This window comes from Lissotriton helveticus, chromosome 6, assembly GCF_964261635.1.
Source record: "Lissotriton helveticus chromosome 6, aLisHel1.1, whole genome shotgun sequence".
Lineage (NCBI taxonomy): Eukaryota > Metazoa > Chordata > Amphibia > Caudata > Salamandridae > Lissotriton > Lissotriton helveticus.
Genome location: NC_136067.1, coordinates 923,326,187 through 923,347,296, shown reverse-complemented (window position 1 = coordinate 923,347,296; position 21,110 = coordinate 923,326,187). Strand labels below are relative to the sequence as shown.

General features: G+C 43.5%; 1 protein-coding gene across 1 annotated transcript in view; it reads left to right on the top strand.

Annotated features, from left to right (window-relative positions):
* The first annotated feature begins 271 nt into the window (after window positions 1-271).
* HDAC2 (histone deacetylase 2) overlaps window positions 272-21,110 on the top strand; it is a 149,625-nt gene continuing 128,786 nt past the window's right edge. The window contains exon 1 of the mRNA XM_078648570.1: window positions 272-439. Coding sequence (XP_078504696.1) covers window positions 388-439 — 52 coding nt within the window. The 5' untranslated portion in view covers window positions 272-387. The remainder of the gene's footprint in view (window positions 440-21,110) is intronic.

Here is a 21,110-nt window from a genome sequence, read left to right as displayed (position 1 = left end):
AGACCTATTGGCTATGTCAATGCTTGTTTGAAGCTTAACATGGTTTTAGAAATGCGATTGACAGACATCAGGAGAGACTTTTTAACCTTCATTAAAGTGCTTAACTGCAAGGAAATCCGTAGAGGCCAGAATAACTTGTACGAATTGTGATAAGAGTCGACGTCAAGTTCATTTTCATGAATTTGTTGGTTAATGCTGGTCAGTTACCATGTGTTTTTTGTAGGCAATTGTCGTCGTTTTGCTGGGCAAGGCCTGTTTCGGTTTTGTTTTGACGTCGGGTAGTGCTTGGCGGCTGATCAGTTTCTGGCGGCAGTAGTGGGATTTCACCCCTCCTCCTTCGGCCGCCGGTACCAGCTCACAGCAGCCGCACCAGCAGCACGGGGCTTCATGGCGTACAGTCAAGGGGGCACCAAGAAGAAGGTCTGCTACTACTATGATGGTGAGTTGTGTCGGTGGATGGCGCTGCTCACGGGAGTGGATCTGGTGTTGGTTAATTGTTGGGGCTTTGGGGGGCAGATTTCGCCCCTTGTTTGCCGCTGCTTCTGTGTGATGTTTACAGTGTACAAAAAGTGTGCCCGCCGTAGAATCCGGTAGCAGCAGTCTCACACCTGCCGACCAGCGGTGTGGGGCGGCGGCCTGCAGCCCTCTGTCCTCATCCCTGCCCACCCGCCGTGCACCCCTGTCTGCCCAGCTGCCTGCAGGCCGCGACCCTACCTCTGCCAAGGCTTTGTTAGAAACCGTGTTGATTTCCTATATACTTTGGTGAACTAAACTGTGGGGACCTGCTCTCCGTGCATGGAAGACCGTATGGCACGGTCCAGGATGCAGGACGAGGTGCACGGTGTGGCATGATGTGTCACAATGCTGGGCACAACTTGGTGTGCAGGGCATGCTGTAGTTTAATGTAGGCTGTGTTGCACCTTTTTTACTGGCCATGGTAAGTTATGCATGATGTGCCACATATTTCAGGGTGCTCGACATGTGGCACAGCCTAGAACATGCGGAGCCGAATTTATTCTCCCTGGTACGAAGTGTAGTGCATATGGGGCAGTGCAGATTTTCAAAAAATTTTTTTACACTGCGTGGTGTTTTATGGTGATTTGTAAAGCACGGGTAACAATGCATGGTACCCAAGTAGACTTACCCCAAGCACCGATTGATAACTAACATACTCCGCTATTGGAGTACCACCGTGCCTCACACTGACAAAGACTTAGCAGAAGGGTAGTTGGGGGGAATGGAATAGGCCCAGATGTGCCCTCAATTATTTGATTCCTAAAATGTCCGCATTTAGAGAAAAGGCTTTCAAAGCCGCTTTCTTGCTGTCCGGGTCTCTTGGTATGCAACTGGACTGACAAAGAAGAATGTGAAATAAATTATTTATTTTAATCGCTGCGGCCCCGTTGATTGCAATGAGGGCTGGTCACCCTCATAGTCCCAACGCCCCTTGGTGCAGTGGAATACTAAATAGAAGTGGGCGTATTTGCTTGTTGGCCATTGGAGCAAACAGCTGAAACTTTTAGGTTTTGCTAAAATACTTTAGGCTGGATGTAGTTTTAAATATATAGAATGGCTGCAGTTAGATATGAATTATAATGTACCGTACACTGTGGACTCCCTAATCCACTTCATAAACCGGTTTGTTTCTAAACACTTAAGTATTCTTTTTAATAATTGTTGAAGCCATTTTAAAGTATCTCTGAGACTTTCCTGAGCCGTATAAATATACAACATGCTAAGTGTCACATTTCAGACCTATTATGATTTCACCTAGGAGGTGGCCGAACTAGATTCAAGCCAAATTCTTATTATGCATCGCAGTATGGCTGCGAGCTCACGGAATCCCATTAAATAGGAGACATGCTTTCATGTGTCCATTTTGTCTGTGGGCTCTTTTAAATAGCATGAGCCCTTGAGATACAAACTTAGTTTGCTTGAGTTCCCGAGTGACGAGATAAGGTTATACATGCATTTGTTGAAGCTTAGCTAAGGAGCAACATACACTCTACAATGCATAATAAAGACTGAGAGGGGACTTTTTAGAATCCTATACAAAAGTGGGATTGGGGAGTTGAAGGAACAAGGAAGTTCTGTTCATGATGTGGCCACTGTGGAAAAAGTCTCTGGGAGTTTTGTTATTGGCTGGGAATGTAGTGGTCTCTGAAAAGTTTAGGTTTTAGCTCCTTTCATAAGTGGAGGAGTGATAAGCAAGTCCTATGTTATTGAACGTTATTCCAGATACAGGGTGCATATTTTGAGAAGACTTGTTGCATGGCCTTTTTTATTTTGCATGGCTTGTTTTTCGGTTTTGCTGTGTTGTGGTCGTGTATGCTGTCTTGGCTTGAGACAGTGAGGTTATGCTAGGCAGGCTAGTGTTTGTTTCTACCATTAAGGTCAGGGGTCTCCAACCTTTTTTGTAGTGAGCGCTACTTCTGATCTGTGAAAATCATTGTGAGCTACTGAAGGCTAAACAACTCACAAATTGTTACCAGACACCCCAACGCTGAGCTTCATTGACTTTAAGGCTAATATCTTTAGAGCCACATACAATGGTTTGAAAAAAATTCTTTGAATAGGGGCACTATGACAGGGCTGCCATGTGCGCCATTGAAAGTATAGTCTATAAGGGACGTACGAACGTGTGTGTATGAATGAGATATATGTGCATGAGAGACTGAGAGCCTGTGTTGTATGTACTTGTGGGACAGGACATACCTTTGGCCGTATGAAGCACAGTTACATTTATAACATAAACATATAACCATTTTTCTAAATTAAGGAAATTTAAAGTGCAGAAATCTTTTCTGCAAAAATTTTCAAAATATGGAAAAATTTTCTGCACTTTAAATTTCTCTCGTTTAAAAAAAATGACAGTACTTTTCAAGTCTACATATGGCTCAGTGTCTACTGGCCATTAGAAGAAAGAGGCATGCTGATTTTAAATGCAACACTTTGTCAAGCACTTTTATTTAAGAGTGAAATACCTCGGTGCTTCAGTTCTTTCCCTATGTGGCCTAGCCCCTTCCCCAGCTAGGGGAGTACATCTAACTGAGCACTGCTCATTATCAGACCCTGCTATCTGCAGCCTGGTGATAAAAAAGGTAAAATAAACAAAGCCTTCCCTTAACTTTGAAAGGAAAATGTGACACTGTGCTTATTTAAAAATGAACTAAAGGCTCCAAGCTCCTCTGAAGCTGTCTGGGAGCAACTGGTAGCTCGCGATGAACTGTTTGGGGACATCTGATTTAGGTGGAGCACCAGTTCTTTAAGATAAGGTGTGCATCAGTGGGCATCCAGTTGAGGCTCTTAACGGTGTGAGTGATTTGGTTGTACTCCTGTGGCCGTTTCAGTAAAGGGCCAGGAAATAATTATGGTTGCCGGTGAGAAGGGTGTGCCACCATCCGTGTGGGAAAGGACCAAGACACAGGCATGGTTTCTCAAGTCTGATGTAGTAGTTTAATCATGCACTGAAGGGATAATTAGTACAGTCTGCTCAGAGAATCAAACCTTATAAAGGAAACATTCAATGAAGGCCACAGCATTCCCTCCCTAACTGTGTGGGTCGGTGGAAACAATACTTGCATACAACAAGTAACCCTAGAACTTAATGTAACTAGATATGTGAAGCCTGGTACCATCCCACAACAGCCTTGATCGTTCAGCATCATATAGCTCCCATTTGAAAGAAATCATAACTCCGGATGAATCACGACAGCTGGGAACCCTTCAAGAGACATACCAAGTTAGCAACCAAAGCATTACAGGCTCTTTGAAGCAAAATGCCGTTGCAAACTAAGGAACTACTTAAGGCTCTTTCACAGTTTGAACCACAGAGAAAAACTTCAGTGTCACCATTCTTCCATCTAAGTCTGTACGGTAATTCCCAATATTCATGCATGTATCAGTTTCCAAGCGCTTCATACCTGCTTACTTGGTAATACTGTAGACCATATTGAAATTGGAATGTCATGACTGGCAGTGTAATATAGCCATGGATAACCATTCTGTGGAAGGTGACTCAGCCAGGTAATTGGTCCAATTTTGCAATGTGCAACATTGTATATTTTGCATCTCTGCTTGCTGTAACCATCTGTCTATACAGAGAACAGAGTTGTGCTGGTGATGTAACGCCAGGGCATGTGTCCTGAACAAAATGATTGTAGAGTCTATCTTAATAATAGAATGGATCGCATTTGCGATTGTCCATGTTGAAGAATAGACAAATCCTGTTTCATTATATCTTCTAAGATACAACGTTGCCCAATGAATACATTCTAGATGATAGTGTGGTCATACTGTTGTCGACCACCGACAAAGCCTTTTTTCGGTTAACCCTATCAATCTCACGTAGTCTCTCAGCAGCATCCAGTGGAGAGATTTTCCATAGCTCGTTGTTAATAGCATACAAAAAGCGCTTGCAACATGGCTTCTGGGGACCTAACAAAAACCCATAAGATCCATGTCTTCTGAGAGAAGAGATAAGTGTTGTTTCACCTGGGACAGTGTCAAGATCTTTAGCCATTCTAGGGATAACGTCCCAACACTGTATGATGTCACCAGCCGAGTTCTGAGTGTACATAGTGTTGGTCAGGCCTATGGATACTAAACCCTTCGGTGGTACACCTGAATCGTGACTGACACCTATTTGTGTTGATTGGCCAAATCAACCATCCCTTCCAATTGGGGTCAGAAGAATTGTATGAACCACTGTGCAGAAAGGCTTCTATTGTATCCTCACTGTGTTTTGTGTAATTATTCTATCCTTCAAAGTGTGTAAGTCGTGGAGTCCGAGGTAAGTTCAAGTCTTTAGACTTGGCTAGCCCAAAACAGAAAGTCTGTTGCACTGAATCACTCAGGAATATCATCTGAAGTGGTATAAGTCATGCTCTAAGTAAGGCCTCAGTTTCCTGAAATTTGCATTCTTTAGTCCACCCTGACAGATTTTGTCTATGGTGTCTTTCCAAATGTCGAAACCATGTATAGACAGCTGGGTAATAAAAAAAAAAAAGCAGAGTATATCTGTTTTGTGTTAGTGAGCATATTTTTCTTTGCAGGTGTAGGTACAAGATTATAAGAGGTTGGTCTGAAGTGTTAAACCCTGAAAAATAAGCAAACATTTGTGCAAATGTGGTTGAACTACCTTTTGGTAGTGTTGGGCAATGTTCCAAATGATGGTAAGTGAAAATATTGCGTGGGATACTTGCTTTGTTCAAACATGGTGACCACAGTGTTGGTAACAAAAACATGATGTCAAAGTTAGATGTACCATCATACAATTCATCATTTGAAATTGCAGCTGATTGTTCTAAATCAGACAGCATAGTATTTACAGTTTCAAAGTCCCAATCATCAGAGAAAGTACTAGAGGTGATGATATCACTAAGACAAATTTTAACCAAGTGTGGTATTTTTAAAAGTTCAGTAGGATCATATACATCATCGGAAACTCTGTCCCAATTATTCCTTCAGGAACTGGAAATGCTGTAATGTTCACTAAGGACAGATTTCTCTGTTCAGGGTGTGATGTTGCATGCAGTTTCAGGACCAAGTTCACAGTTACTGCAGAGCATTCTGGGAGCTAATGCCCATTCAGGAGCAAGAAAAAGACAGTCACTATACCAAACCAAAGGACTAGGAACAGTATAGCAATCCAAAGCTGTAGCCAGGGAAAATCAAAGTAAGTCTTTTTCAGCCAAAGGTAGAAATCACAAATATGTTGTTTGTGGGAAACAGACAGTGGTAGTTACTCGGGTTTATTTGGATCCAATGAAAAAGTATCAAAATCGATGAAGTAGCCAGACGCAGTTCAGTCTATCTTTAGTAGCTCAGCAGGTTTAATGGAACTGGCAGATGCCTCAGTTAGAGACACATTCACATAGATGTCGATGTTAGGCCGAGTTGAGATCTGTGTTTCATTTGTAGTTTAATGTTGTTAAATTTCAACAGGTACAAGTTGCATTCCGGTGTTGGTAACTCCTTCACTTCGTTTAGTAGAATCTTAAAACAAAATTAATCTTTCCGTCTGAACTTCCTATATAATGTAGCAAGAGGAGATCATGTGCTATCCAGGAACCCACGCGGCCTACTATTGAGTATCGGCAACATTTTGTGGTTTGTTCCGATCAATTGGGACAAATCTCTTGCCGGCAAGGGGCTGAATAAGTACTGTTCTTGTTCCATTCGACAGCCAGGAAAGGTCCACATTTTTTTTGTCCACTATCTCTTCCCCGACCAGGTCCCCAATCTTCGGGACCCAGGCACGTTCTGGCGGAACAGCTTTCACTTCTCCAGTGGCTGTGTGTTTTACTTTGACGTTGCATTTTACTTTGACATTGCTTTATAATGCCCAGTATTTATTGAGTTCCTGTAAAACAGCCAAACGATCATTGATGTCAAATAGTTTTTCATCTGACCTACTTTCTAATCCCGAACAGGAATTCGTATGGAGTGCGGCCCCCAGGGAACTTCTTGGCATGTTAGTTAGTGTCCTCTGGACCCCATATAGGTGATTGGCCCAACTGCCACCTGAGCCTAATACCCTAGCTGTTAAGGATTGCTGTAAGACCCGGTTCTTCCGCTCCACAATCGAATTTCCCTCAGGATGATACGGTGAGGAGTACCGCAATGCTACACCAAAACCAATGGCTTCTTTGTAAGCCTGTGAGCTAAACACAGGGCCACAGTCGGAATGTAATGTGCTAATTGCGTATGTCTGAAAACGTGCAAATCCTTTATAACAGTTCAGGCGTCAGCCGAGCGCTGAAGCCATACCCGCAGGAATCTAGAGCATGAATCCACTGCCACCAGGGTGCACCTGTAAGCCCCATCAGATTGTAAGGGGCCGCAGTTGTCCAAATAGACACATGTGAGAGGTCTGTCTGATATCGATAATGGTGTTTGTGGCGAAGTGCTACGGTGGAAACCTTCATCTGCTGACCGATGTCTCACTTGAGGAAATAAACCTTGGTCTGTTTAGTGTGACCTGGCCACCAATAACGCTGCTTTAGTAGCAAAATAGTTGCAGCGATACATGCGTGTACTAAACTCAGACCCTCGTGTGCAGCTAGCATTAATCCTAACCTGCTATCCATGTTTGGTATTACGCTATCCCCCACTCCTGTAATTTGAGCTTACAGAATGTTTTGCGCATCTAACTTGTAGAGCACTTGAGTAGAAAACCTTTTGGCAAGGCTGAGCTGTTGCGTGCAGCGTTCATAGCTATCGTTATCTGTCCATGTATTCCCTTGCTAGAAATAGTGATTACAGCAAGGCAGCAATACGCACCGTCGCATTGTCGGCTTCATCAGCCAGTGAATTCCCTTCAATGTGCACGCTAACACCCTGATGACTCCGTCTGTGAATTACATGAGCCCTTGGCAAGCATTTTTTCAGCTCTCCCACATGTTCCCAAAGCATCTTGTGCTTTATTGTGCAGCCTTTCGAATCTCGAAACCTATTCTGGCCACAATAGTGAAGATATTCATTATATGACTGTACACAATGAAACGAATTGCACACAATTAGTGTGGAGAATTCGCGATCCGTATTTTTTAGCGCCAGTATCAGGGCTTTTAGTTCTCCCAGCTGTGCAATTTCCTAGAGACTGCATCTGTGTATTGCTAGGACGGAACTTGCCGTTCCGCACACGTCCCTTCACAATTGCACATGCTGCGCTGTATTGCTGTTTACTTCCTTCGGCAGGCTGGGCATATCTGTCAGTGTAAATAACGTATTCATACTGATCTAGAGGCATTATTTCATTCGGGAGAGAATATTCTTGTTTGTACTGCAGAGATACTTGTGTTTTTAATGTAGTCTCGGAATTGTATTCTACATCTGTTGCAGTGAGAGAATTAGACCGTTGTATCCATCTTGTATGTAGTGCTTTTGCGTTTAAAACGCTTGCTTTGGTACCAGCCTCTAAGGTTATTACCGGAGTCGCAACAATTACGCGTTTCCCCTGAGCTAGTTCTCTTTCTCCAGCAGTTTGTAGTGCTGTCAATGTTTTTTCTGTGGTTGCAAAACGCATTTCAGAGTTTGTGTTCAAATGTGATTTGTATGCAGTTGGTACTGTTTCGCCTTCATTGAAGGTGAGACAGGTATACCCTGATTGGCCCGCGACTACACGGATCACCAAATTAGTGGTGTTTACACGTGTGTGTGTGTGTAAGTGTTTGGAAGGTATCTTATCAGCTTGTGTGGAATGGAGAATTTCTGTGTTTTCCTGTGTCCAATGTTGGACTGAAAAATCAGGTCTGATTAGGTTGTATAAAAGTTTTACCATTTCAGCATAATCCAAAATGTATGTTCTGTTAAAATTTTGTAATCCTACCATCCAAGTACTAGCCAGGCCCGACCCTGCTTAGCTTCCGAGATTGGACGAATTCAGGGTGATTTATAGGCTAAAATTTTGGAATCCTAATATGGATTGTAAACCTTTAAGAGTCTTTGGAGGTTGGAGCAGCACACTTTTTTCTAAAAAAATTAGCTGCCAGGCTTTTTCCTTCACTTGATAACACATATCCCAATAATAGGACATTGAGGTGGGCAATTTTTGATATTTTTTTTTAAAGTTAAGTTTGTAGCCCACAGTGGCTAACCCCAAAATGCTGTTGTGCAAGTGATCCAATAACGCATCGTCTGTCAAATCAATATAAACTACATAGGACAATACCTCCTCATCACAATTTTAAAGTAAGTCTGTTACTTTGCTGAGAACAACCCAGGGCTATTCCTATACCCTTGAGGCAATCTACAGAATTGGCGTGCGTTGAGAGCCAAACGCCGAGAATGCTGTCGGATATCTGCTTCCAGACGCTATATTTTGGCAGAAGAATCCATTTGAGATGTCTAGTGTTGTTTTGTATTTTTACGCACAATGTTATTTATTAATGCGCCTCTGTGTGCATTTTGTACTGCAAATGTTTGTGTGCATGTATTCAAATACATGTAGTCTAAAACTAGACAGTATGAATTGTCTGGTTTCATTACGGGAAACAAAGGATTATTCATGAGGAGGTGCAATTCTTAATCACACCTTGGTATTCAAGTTGATCTAAGATCTCCCTGACCTGTTTCTTTAGATTATGTTTTATTGGGTACTGCCTCTGTGGAGTAGGAGTCTTTTTTAATGGGATTTCAGGGTGAGGTGACTTGGCATCCCGCCCTACATGATTGCTGTAAAGTGCAAGAGCTAGTGCTAACGCCCACTCCTACGCATATGAATGTTTTAGTGACTCTGGAACAAGGTCGGAGAAAGCCAGTAAAATTGCATCTTCCCCCTTTGGGCACTCCATGAGGAATTCAGGTGGTCAATCTTTTTCAGCCAAAAGGATAGAGGGCCTCATTTATGAAAAGTGACGCATCGCTGCGTGAAAACAGCGATGCGTCACTTTTAACTGCGCCCTCCTTGCGAGACCAATGAGACGTCATATTTACAGTATGACGCATCATGGCGCAAGGAGTTACAGATACATTCTGACGTATCTGTATGGCGAAAAAGTGACGCATTGCTGGAGTGTGTCACAAAAGTGACGCAACTCCAGCAATGTGTCCTTTCACATGGGGCTTGGGGCCTGCGTCAGTCTTACCCCTGCTGTGAGGCAGGCGTAAGAAATTGACGCAATTGTGTCCTTGTAGTGGCGCCTTGAAATCTTATAGATTTCACTGCGTCACTTCTATGACCCTGTCTTGCGTCAGAACGCCCCCCCTGCATACATTATACCTGGCGTAGGTATAATGTAGCGCAGGGGCTTACAAAGTGACGCATCTACCTAGATGCGCCATTTTGAAATATGGTGCAACAAGGCACATTTTTTATGCTGCTGGTGCTTCACAAAAAGTGACGCACCGGCGGCGTAAAAGTGACGCAGGGCCTCATAAATGAGGCCCATTGTATCTATATGTCAGGTTCTCCCAAAATAGACTGTTCACTTTAATTTTGTGTAAACGATGTGCAACACTTACCCTTGCATCCAGTCTTTCCATTGTTATATGTTAATTTCAATGTTTCTGTCACCAGATATTCCATCAGGTTCTAGTGAGCTATTGTTACTTCTGCAATGCTGTCTAGCAGCGTCGGAGCCCAATCCCAGTTCAGGAGTAGAGGCTCAGTAGCCTGAGTATTTCTTATTTTAAGGGCAGCTACCTTGTTCTTTTTAAACTGAGGTTTACTTTTGGGTTTATCTTCTTGTTTGATACTGTAGTCTGAAGCGTGATGTGTGTCTCTTGGCTTCGTTCGCTCTTCTGATCTGTTTTCTGAACAAGAGGAACGTGCATCAGTATCCGGATACCTGTCAGGTTTTTTTAATATCACGGTTTCTAAGGTTGTATTTTCTGGCAGTGCTCCTGTTGAGGAGACCCACCCCATGATCGTGATGCATTCTGCTTATTATATTTTGATTGTTCTCCCATTTCTTTTGAGAAGAATCAGGTGCCTATCAATTTCATCCCCAAGTCCAGGGCAGGTTCTGGCCCTTGCTCATTCTGTATTTGTTTCAATACTTTTGGTATGACTGCTATTGATGGGGTACCATGCGTTCTGGTATAAATGGCAGTGAAAACTGTTTCCCAGTGCTACAATCCTCTATTGGAGAGCTATTCCCATTGGGAAGCAAATATTTTAATATTCAGTGTTTTTTCTGCGGGCCGTAAGGAGAAATACGGCTTCAAACCGTGCTATTTTCTGTGCTATCCAGAATAGCATCTGTTCGCGCTTAGTGGGCATCCATCCCATAACCGCGATCAGCATTTGTGGGCTTATTTTTGTCGAAGTCCCTTGCGGTTGACTAGCTTGAGTGACCCTTGTAGTTTGAGTTGTAAGTTTTCACATTACGAACGGTGTAAGATTTCTGTACAGTTTTACTATCTCTTTGTAAAGTGTACGTAAGTCTCCTGCTGGCAATATATCAATCTCTGGATGCAGTGTGTTACTAGGACCGGCCAGGTTATTTCTTCTCTGCTGAGTGGACCGAGTCTCGCATTTCCTGTGGTGTGGGGGAGGGTGCCTTTAAACCAATTAATATGTTCTTGGTAAGTTAACAGGACCTCTATGTCCTCATATGGAGAGTATTAATGTGTCCTCATGTAATGCAACTGGTGCTATGTATAGCACTCTGATACCCGATATGAGTCAAGTTTGCGCTATATAAAACTCTGTAAAATTAATAAATATTCTTCAGGAGTCTGACATGGAATGTATGTATGAATCAAATTTGTGCGTGCATTTGCAGGTGGGAATTTGATCCAAGAATAGAATGCCTCTGTCCTGTGCCTTGTGTGACTCAATCACCACAGTCTGCAACTTTCCCTAATATTTAGGGCACCATCAAGCTCCTCTTCCTCTGTGCTCGCAGCGCCCTCTTGGACGGACGTTCCGGGAGGAAGTTTGTAATGAAAAGAGATAAGGTTATGCACAATGGGGGGGAACTATAGTCCTTCAAGCTAGAACAAATCTACAGCCAATACATAGGGTATACCTACTCGGCTGCAGCAGATTTTCTCTTCCCACTCCAGACGTCTCTGATAAAATGTTAGTAGGGCTGTCTGAGAAAGCACGACTGAACTACTCAGATTTTGACCGTTAAATAAGAACCAAACCAACGTTGGCGGCGCCATGTCATGTAGCTACACGAACTTTAAACTACATTTGTCCTGCTTTGCTCTGCATAACGGTTCTAGCACTGACCTTTTAACAAGTTGTGTGCTGAATAAATGTCGATCAGTTTCCTTGAAACTAGCCTCATTTATTCATGAGGATTCTTAGAAAAGTTTCTGCACATAACGTGCATAACAGGACTAACATACTCTGTATAAAAGTCATGGTCCTCTTCATCCTAGGCTTAGGGACTACTATGCATAATGCAGGTATTGTTTTAGGCTCATTTACATAATTTTACCCGCAACATATTGATTGTGTAAGGAACCCTGAGGCTCTATTTATGGTATAAAAGAACCATACCAACACTATATTGAGGAGAAGCTTCCGCGCTGACAAAAGACGCTGAGGTCCCGGCCCTCAGAAGCTACAACACGCAAGTGTCTGCCATCCCTTGCAGGGTGTCCAACTCGAGACCAAGACGGGGTCCTTCATTCTCTCCCATCAGGTGGTAATAGGGTTGGCTCTTTCCTAGGGGATTCTTGGCTTTACACCCACATACATGCTAGGTACACTTGGGTACGGTTGAATCTTAGAAGTACGCTTGATTACTGTCATGTATATGTGCGTGCATATATTCACTGCTTTAGCACCATGGTGGAATTCTACCTTTTATTTACTATCTTGGTGCATGTAATCTTATACATTTGCTTCTGTCTAATAATTGTCGCAGCCAGCATGTTTTATACTAGAATTACGCTGATTCAATAAACGCTTATTGAAAACATCCCCATAGTTTGGTGCTATGTCATGTAGCTACTAAGGCCTATATGGGGTACATAACAGTACTATGCTTTTTGAGAATTCTTGGTGATGTTGGTTTTGAGGGCTCCATTTTATTTATTTAAAAATGTATTTATTTATTTAAAAGTTTATATAGAAGGGCCAGCAGAGGTCTAGAGGCTGGAAAAAAGCAAGGTCTTCAAGGCACGTCGAAAAACTGCTTTAGATTCATTTGTACGAAGAGAGAGAGGCAAGCCATTCCACATTTTGGCAGTACCACTCCAAAGACTCGCCCACCCGTTCTAGAGCGTTGAAAGTGGGGGTTTGTCAGGAGCCGAAGGTGATTGGATCTCAGGTCTCAACTGTGTTGGGAGTGTTTAAGGCGAGCTCGAAGATAAGCAGTACGCTGTCCTTGAAAAGCTCGGAAGGTGAGTATGAGAGCTCTAAACAGGATGCGCTTGGTCACTGGCAGCCAATGGAGCTTCCTAAGATGGGGGTGATCGAATGCCGAAAAGGGATTTTACATATCAGCCTGGCCACCGTGTTTTGGACGATCTGCAGGCGCCTGGTCAGGAATGCAGGTCTTCCAAGGTGGAGACTATTAACATAGTCAAGATTGAAGGTGATCAAGGCATGTACAATGGTTTTGTGTGACTCTAGGAGGAGGAGAAGCAGAAATTTGCGAAGCACATGAAGCTTACCAAAACAGGAGGAGGATACCTGGCTTATTTGAGATTTACAGGACAAATCGCTGTCAAACGGAAAGCTGAGGTTCCTTGCCGAGTCCACAGGCTTATAAGGGGGATTCAATTCAGGAGGCCACCAAAGTAATGAGGGGGGAGGACAGGTTTGATTAAAAAAAAAAAAACAGAGAACCTCTGTTTTATCTGAGTTAAGCTTCAGGGTGTTAAGTGACCTCCACGAAGAGATACTACTCCGGCATTGTCTGAACTTAGTGAATGTAGCTTCTGAGTAATCTTCAAATGAAAACACCAATTGGGTAGCATCAGCATTCAAGATTACTCAACCCCCATGAGATTCAACCAGCGAGCGAGGAGAGGTAGACGTTAAAAAAGAGGGGGCTAAGTGCTGAGCCCTGGGGGACCCCGCAACTCAGTGGTTTCTCATCAGAGAGAAAAGGATGGAGTGATACTGTTGGGTCCGACGGCTAAGGTAAGATCAAGTCCTGGACAGTGGAATGCCCTGGATCCCAAGGTTGGAAAGTCTCTCAAGAAGGATGGAATGAGAGACCGTGTCAAATGCCGTGAACAGGTCCAAAAGCACCAACATGGCTGCTTTGTCTGCATCCACAGATTCCCGGATGGTCTCCGTAACCTCTAGTAGGGCGGTCTCGGTGCTATATACGGATCTGAACCCGGACTGGGCAGATTGGAGGCGATTATCAGATTCCAGATAGCTTGAAAGTTGTTCATGGACAATTTTTTTTCCAGGATTTTAGCTGGGAATGGGAGGAGGGAGATCGGGCGATAGTTTTTGTAGACCGCAGGGTCTGCATCAGTTTTTTTCAAGATAGACACTAGAAGAGCCTATTTCCAGTTAGTGGGGAAAATGCCAGTGGACAGAGAGGAGTTCCAGATTATATTTAACTGAGAATTAATGAGAGGAGCCAGAGTGCTCAAGAACTGGGCCGGGCAGGGATCCTTAGGAGAACCGGATTTACAAACTAGTCATTTCTGAAGTGAAGTATCCAGGGAGATAGGATGGAAGGAGGTCATGGCCTCACAGTTAGTCACCACGTCTTCGGGAATATGGAGGCGAAGTGAACGTCGAGTAAATGTCTATAATTTTATCATGAAAAAAGTTAGATAACCCATTACATAGGTCTTGAGAGTGGGAGACCGCACTCGAGGTAGCAGGAGGTTGAGTAAACTCTTAAACAATTTTAAAAATAGTTTTTGGTGAGTTACTGGCTAAGTGAATTTTATTCCTAAAGTACTCTCTCATCGAGGAGCGTTTAAGTTAATGGAAAGTTTTTAGAGCGGCTTTGTAGGCTGATTTAGACGAGAGACCATACAATGTTCTCCAGTTGCGCTCTAGTTTCTTACAGCGGCTTTTGTCGGCACGCAGCTCAGTGGTAAACCATGGAGCTGAAGGTTTGTGTCTTAAAGATTTAGTGAGTTTAAGAGGGGCAACCGTGTCTAAGGTAGAGGAAAGGCAGTAGTTGAATTTATATGAATCAGACACAGGGTCGCCATTTTGATTTAATTGCTGAGAGATGGGGTGTGAATGTTGTCTTGTGTAGGAGATTCAGTTCTTGATCTGACTTACCTTTGTCCTCTTGGCAATGAGATATGGTTCTGTTGATGAGAATGAGTCAGTGTGAAAAGGATTGTGTTTTGGTTTGTTGAAACTAAGCCTCTTTTTGCCCATTAATCCCAACCACGAGAGTCCCTGCATACACTTTTAGCTGTTGTTATAGTCACACAAGGATTAGACTACCATTATACTTGGGACCATGCACCTGAACATGGATAATAAATGTTTTTGTTGGAGGCTGGGGCAGGAGCTATTTGCACAACTTCTGGCTGTGGTTGTGAAAAGTATTTTTATTTAAATTTAACTATCTTTTTATTGGCAGCATTCAAACAAATATAGCGTACAATAATAACAAGGTAATGTACAAATAAGACAATTAGTACAACAGAAGACTGAGTTTCAGGCATGACATTTTTTTTCTTATTTCGGTTCTTACCCCTCCCTGTATTACAAAAGACCCAAGGTGTGCCCATCCTCCTACCCCAACTGAAAACACCCCTCCCACTCTACGAGGGGACATAGCATTGCCGGACAGTAAATTGCCAGCATCCCAGACTCGCCTAAGAAAGTAACTGTTGGCTTCAATGTCTAAAATATACACCGTGAAGGTATCTATGTCTGATAGAAACTAGCAAAGCAAGTAGGTGCCCGATGATATAATGCAACATCCGGGGGAATATTTAGGGGGATTTGTCTCATCCTTAAGGCCTCACATGAAGCTTCGATGAGGGAATCCCAGTCCTGGGCATGAGGGTGCTTTCGTAAGCCTGCTGTATCTTCCTATGAAGCTATATGCTCTCAGAAGACAGCCAGTGAATTGAAGTCTTGCCCTAGGACTCGGCCGTCAGTGGAGTAGACTCCTTCCAAAGTATCATGACGTGGCATTTCGCTAACACTAGGGTCTGATCCAATAATGTAGTTGTGAATTTATCCAAGTCTGGATGAGAGACAAGGCCAATAATCAGTTCTTCCAGGGATTATTCCACCAACCCCCACACCCTGTTAAAGTAGATCAATAATCCCGCCCAGTAGCCAGGCAGCGACCCACATGACAATAAGACATGAGAAAGATCCGTGTCTCGAGGCCGACATCAAAGACAGAGCAAAGACGTTCCTCGTAAATACTAGAGATTTGGCATGGAATAAGATATGCTCTATTCAGGATGTTCAACTGGAGATACTCAAAGAGCGAACTACGAAACATCTAATGGTGGTTGTGAGAAGTGGAACCAGGTTCGCAGTGAGTACATTGTGAGAGCTGGAGAAGTGCTCTGTGCAATAGAAATGGTGAAAATGCTGGGCCAAGGTGTCTGATGGGTTTGTGCACATAAGTGGTTGTTAGAAACACCTTGTTTGTGGTAGAAGATTCCTGAATAAATAATTGTCATGGATTGGTCTTGGCTAATTCATTGAATATTAGTGTGAGAGCAAGAACATACTTATTATTTAGGATATTCCGAAATTCAGGAACCCCAGAATTGTACCTCACCCAGTTTGCCTACTGGCAATAATTGCTCTAAAGGGCACCATCCCCTACATCACTTTAGAACAGTATCAAAAGCAAGTAACTACACCACTCAATAATTGAGTTCTCAATCAGGGAAAAGTTAAACAGGTTTATTACAAAAACACCAAAATCAAACCATACAGAAAAGGGCCAAATGGTATACCACACACCAACTTTAGGTAAGACCCTCAGTTTTGGGAAAACACGATTTCTACATTATACAACGCGGTAACAGGCTCAATTCTGGAGAACTGGCATGGTTCAATAATAAAAGAAGAGTGTCTGGGAGAAAATAGGGAAGAAGAACTACGCTTGGAGCTCAGTAACAACCACACTAGGATGTTTTGGAAGGCCCTCACTCACCACCTAGTGATGACATGCTTCATCATCGGGCCCCACCAAAGAGACCGAGTGTCTCTTTGGTGTGCTGCAACGCCAGGATTACTGCGGAGCTGGATGGTGAATATAGGGCGCGTTGAGTGAAAATGAAAAAATTAGTGAGTGATGAGGGTATTTATAAAAATTGTCAGTAGTGTATCTGAAGCAATTTTATTAATGATCACTAAAGACAGAACATTTAAAATGTATTAAAGGATCCAGTCCACTTTTAATTGAATGGTGGGATCCTAAAGAGTAGTCAACATGTTTCTTGCCATCGAAACGGTGTCAATTTACCCGGCAATTCTTCAGGACTGGGTGTGATAAACCCTGGCGGTATGGGCACTCTAAGGCCCACCCTTACCTAGGGACGTGAGATGTGAAAATTATAAAAAATGTGAAAAAGTGCAAAAAAATTAGGAATGAAGGATTAATTCCTAATTTACTCCTGGTTTAGGAGGCTTCAACTGATCGTTTCTGCACCTGAAAGGTAAGGGACAGAGACACAGATAGGACAGGACAAACATTTAGAATTACTCCTTGTTGCCAACAATTGTTTATGGTGAAATTGGTGCTCCAAACGTGAAAGACACTCTAGCTGTGGAAAAATAGCGCTATGTTTAACACCGCCTAGTAGCCACGGGTTCGCAAGGGCTATAAGAGGTGTTGTGTACTATTTGTGGTACAAGCTAGTAGTGACTAAGGGATAAAAACAAGTGAAGATCTTCCAAAAAAGATCGACATTTTTGCGATCAAATTAAAATATGTACACATGATCATCAAGTTAAAAGGGTCTCACTTTTGAGGTGTTTAGAATAAACACCATAGGTCTCAGGAGGGGGGTGGGAGCGTATTTGGCACACCCTATATCATGACATAACACAAGAAAAACAAAAACCGGCATTGGAATCATGATTGCCCCAAATGGTTGGCCGTGCGCGATCATTACTTAGCTCATTGCAGGCAAGTTGTTCCTACTTACGCCCTCGACGCTCGGCACCCGTAGTGTACCTACGTCGCCCTTCTACCGGACCCCGACGATAAGTGTGTGGGTTCCGTATGTTGTTTTAAATGCAGCGAGGCAGGGCGGCAAATACTTCCGGGTGGGCGTGGCCTGGTGGCGTGGTTAGACGTCACGTAGGCGTCTCTACACGCGGGCGTCCCATTGGTCGTTGTCTCGTGGGTCTGTCCGGTAAGGGTGCCTTTCTGTTGCCTGGGTAGCCGCCAAACCTCCGCGGTAACAGTGAAAAGACGCTTCCGGGTGGGTGTGGTCACGTAACCTCATCACGGAGGCGTCGCTAGGCGGCAATAGTCCATTGGTTGGCGGTGACGTGCTGTAAAGCCCTCCTCGTCCGAGGGAAGGCGTCTGTGGTTACCAGGGTAACAGTGCTCCTAGGGATACAGACGTATTACCGTAATGGTTATTAAGCCTGACGGGTTGTGTAGAGGTAAAAAGAGGGAGGTATAGCTGATAAATAATGACCTTCACATGAGGGTCAGGGGAGTTATTTTTATTTTTAGAGGCTCAGATAAATCAATGAATGAAAGAGGCTCAGACAAATCAATGAATGAAACACTAATATCACAGGACTCTGATTCATTTGATTACTGCATTCCAAGGAATATCATCATTTAAACCAATAAGATGGGTGCCCAATCGGTAGACCCATCTCTGTTCTTTTTCAAAAAGAAGGTTTGTGATGTTTTTTGTGCCCCTTACATGCTCAATAATGGTCCACCGCATGTCGTTGGGGGTGTGGTTGTGATCCAGGAAATGGCGACTCAGTTTTGTTGTTAGTTTTTTACACCTGATATTGGAGCGGTGTTCTCCTATTCTTTGCTTGACTTTGCGGGTGGTCATTCCTACGTAACGTAGGTCGCAGGAACACGTGATTAGATAGATAACATTATCCGTGTTACAGTTGGTCTGACATCTTTGTGTCCACGTTTTCCCTGGTTCTAGTTCTAGGGTTTTTGTGTGTGTCGTAAGGTGGCACACACTGCAGTTGGCACAAGGGAAGTGTCCAGTGATTTTCGGTAGACCCCATGTTTCTGTGACAGATCTTTCTGAGGTTGGTGTTTCAATCCTCCACAGAAACATGGGGTCTACCGAAAATCACTGGACACTTCCCTTGTGCCAACTGCAGTGTGTGCCACCTTACGACACACACAAAAACCCTAGAACTAGAACCAGGGAAAACGTGGACACAAAGATGTCAGACCAACTGTAACACGGATAATGTTATCTATCTAATCACGTGTTCCTGCGACCTACGTTACGTAGGAATGACCACCCGCAAAGTCAAGCAAAGAATAGGAGAACACCGCTCCAATATCAGGTGTAAAAAACTAACAACAAAACTGAGTCGCCATTTCCTGGATCACAACCACACCCCCAACGACATGCGGTGGACCATTATTGAGCATGTAAGGGGCACAAAAAACATCACAAACCTTCTTTTTGAAAAAGAACAGAGATGGGTCTACCGATTGGGCACCCATCTTATTGGTTTAAATGATGATATTCCTTGGAATGCAGTAATCAAATGAATCAGAGTCCTGTGATATTAGTGTTTCATTCATTGATTTGTCTGAGCCTCTTTCATTCATTGATTTATCTGAGCCTCTAAAAATAAAAATAACTCCCCTGACCCTCATGTGAAGGTCATTATTTATCAGCTATACCTCCCTCTTTTTACCTCTACACAACCCGTCAGGCTTAATAACCATTACGGTAATACGTCTGTATCCCTAGGAGCACTTTTACCCTGGTAACCACAGACGCCTTCCCTCGGACGAGGAGGGCTTTACAGCACGTCACCGCCAACCAATGGACTATTGCCGCCTAGCGACGCCTCCGTGATGAGGTTACGTGACCACACCCACCCGGAAGCGTCTTTTCACTGTTACCGCGGAGGTTTGGCGGCTACCCAGGCAACAGAAAGGCACCCTTACCGGACAGACCCACGAGACAACGACCAATGGGACGCCCGCGTGTAGAGACGCCTACGTGACGTCTAACCACGCCACCAGGCCACGCCCACCCGGAAGTATTTGCCGCCCTGCCTCGCTGCATTTAAAACAACATACGGAACCCACACACTTATCGTCGGGGTCCGGTAGAAGGGCGACGTAGGTACACTACGGGTGCCGAGCGTCGAGGGCGTAAGTAGGAACAACTTGCCTGCAATGAGCTAAGTAATGATCGCGCACGGCCAACCATTTGGGGCAATCATGATTCCAATGCCGGTTTTTGTTTTTCTTGTGTTATGTCATGATATAGGGTGTGCCAAATACGCTCCCACCCCCCTCCTGAGACCTATGGTGTTTATTCTTAACACCTCAAAAGTGAGACCCTTTTAACTTGATGATCATGTGTACATATTTTAATTTGATCGCAAAAATGTCGATCTTTTTTGGAAGATCTTCACTTGTTTTTATCCCTTAGTCACTACTAGCTTGTACCACAAATAGTACACAACACCTCTTATAGCCCTTGCGAACCCGTGGCTACTAGGCGGTGTTAAACATAGCGCTATTTTTCCACAGCTAGAGTGTCTTTCACGTTTGGAGCACCAATTTCACCATAAACAATTGTTGGCAACAAGGAGTAATTCTAAATGTGTGTCCTGTCCTATCTGTGTCTCTGTCCCTTACCTTTCAGGTGCAGAAACGATCAGTTGAAGCCTCCTAAACCAGGAGTAAATTAGGAATTAATCCTTCATTCCTAATTTTTTTGCACTTTTTCACATTTTTTATAATTTTCACATCTCACGTCCCTAGGTAAGGGTGGGCCTTAGAGTGCCCATACCGCCAGGGTTTATCACACCCAGTCCTGAAGAATTGCCGGGTAAATTGACACCGTTTCGATGGCAAGAAACATGTTGACTACTCTTTAGGATCCCACCATTCAATTAAAAGTGGACTGGATCCTTTAATACATTTTAAATTTTCTGTCTTTAGTGATCATTAATAAAATTGCTTCAGATACACTACTGACAATTTTTATAAATACCCTCATCACTCACTAATTTTTTCATTTTCACTCAACACGCCCTATATTCACCATCCAGCTCCGCAGTAATCCTGGCGTTGCAGCACACCAAAGAGACACTCGGTCTCTTTGGTGGGGCCCGATGATGAAGCATGTCATCACTAGGTGGTGAGTGAGGGCCTTCCAAAACATCCTAGTGTGGTTGTTACTGAGCTCCAAGCGTAGTTCTTCTTCCCTATTTTCTCCCAGACACTCTTCTTTTGTTTATTGATTATTGACCGGGGAACAAGAGTGTCAGATATTCTCCCTACCTCTCTCCTTGATATTTCATGGTTCAATAATAAACATAGTCTTCAAGGAGAGGGGGAGATCTAATCCATCCAACTACAGACCCATGGCGCTTATAGACTTGGAAGCTAAGTATTATTAATCCTTAATACTCACAGATCTTTTTGAGTGGTCTAACGAGCATCTTGTCCCGGTAAATCAGACCGGTTTAAGGAGAGGACTCAGCACCTTAACTAACATCTTACCAGCTTCCTTATTTGCAGATAAATGCAAGCGAATGCAAAAGA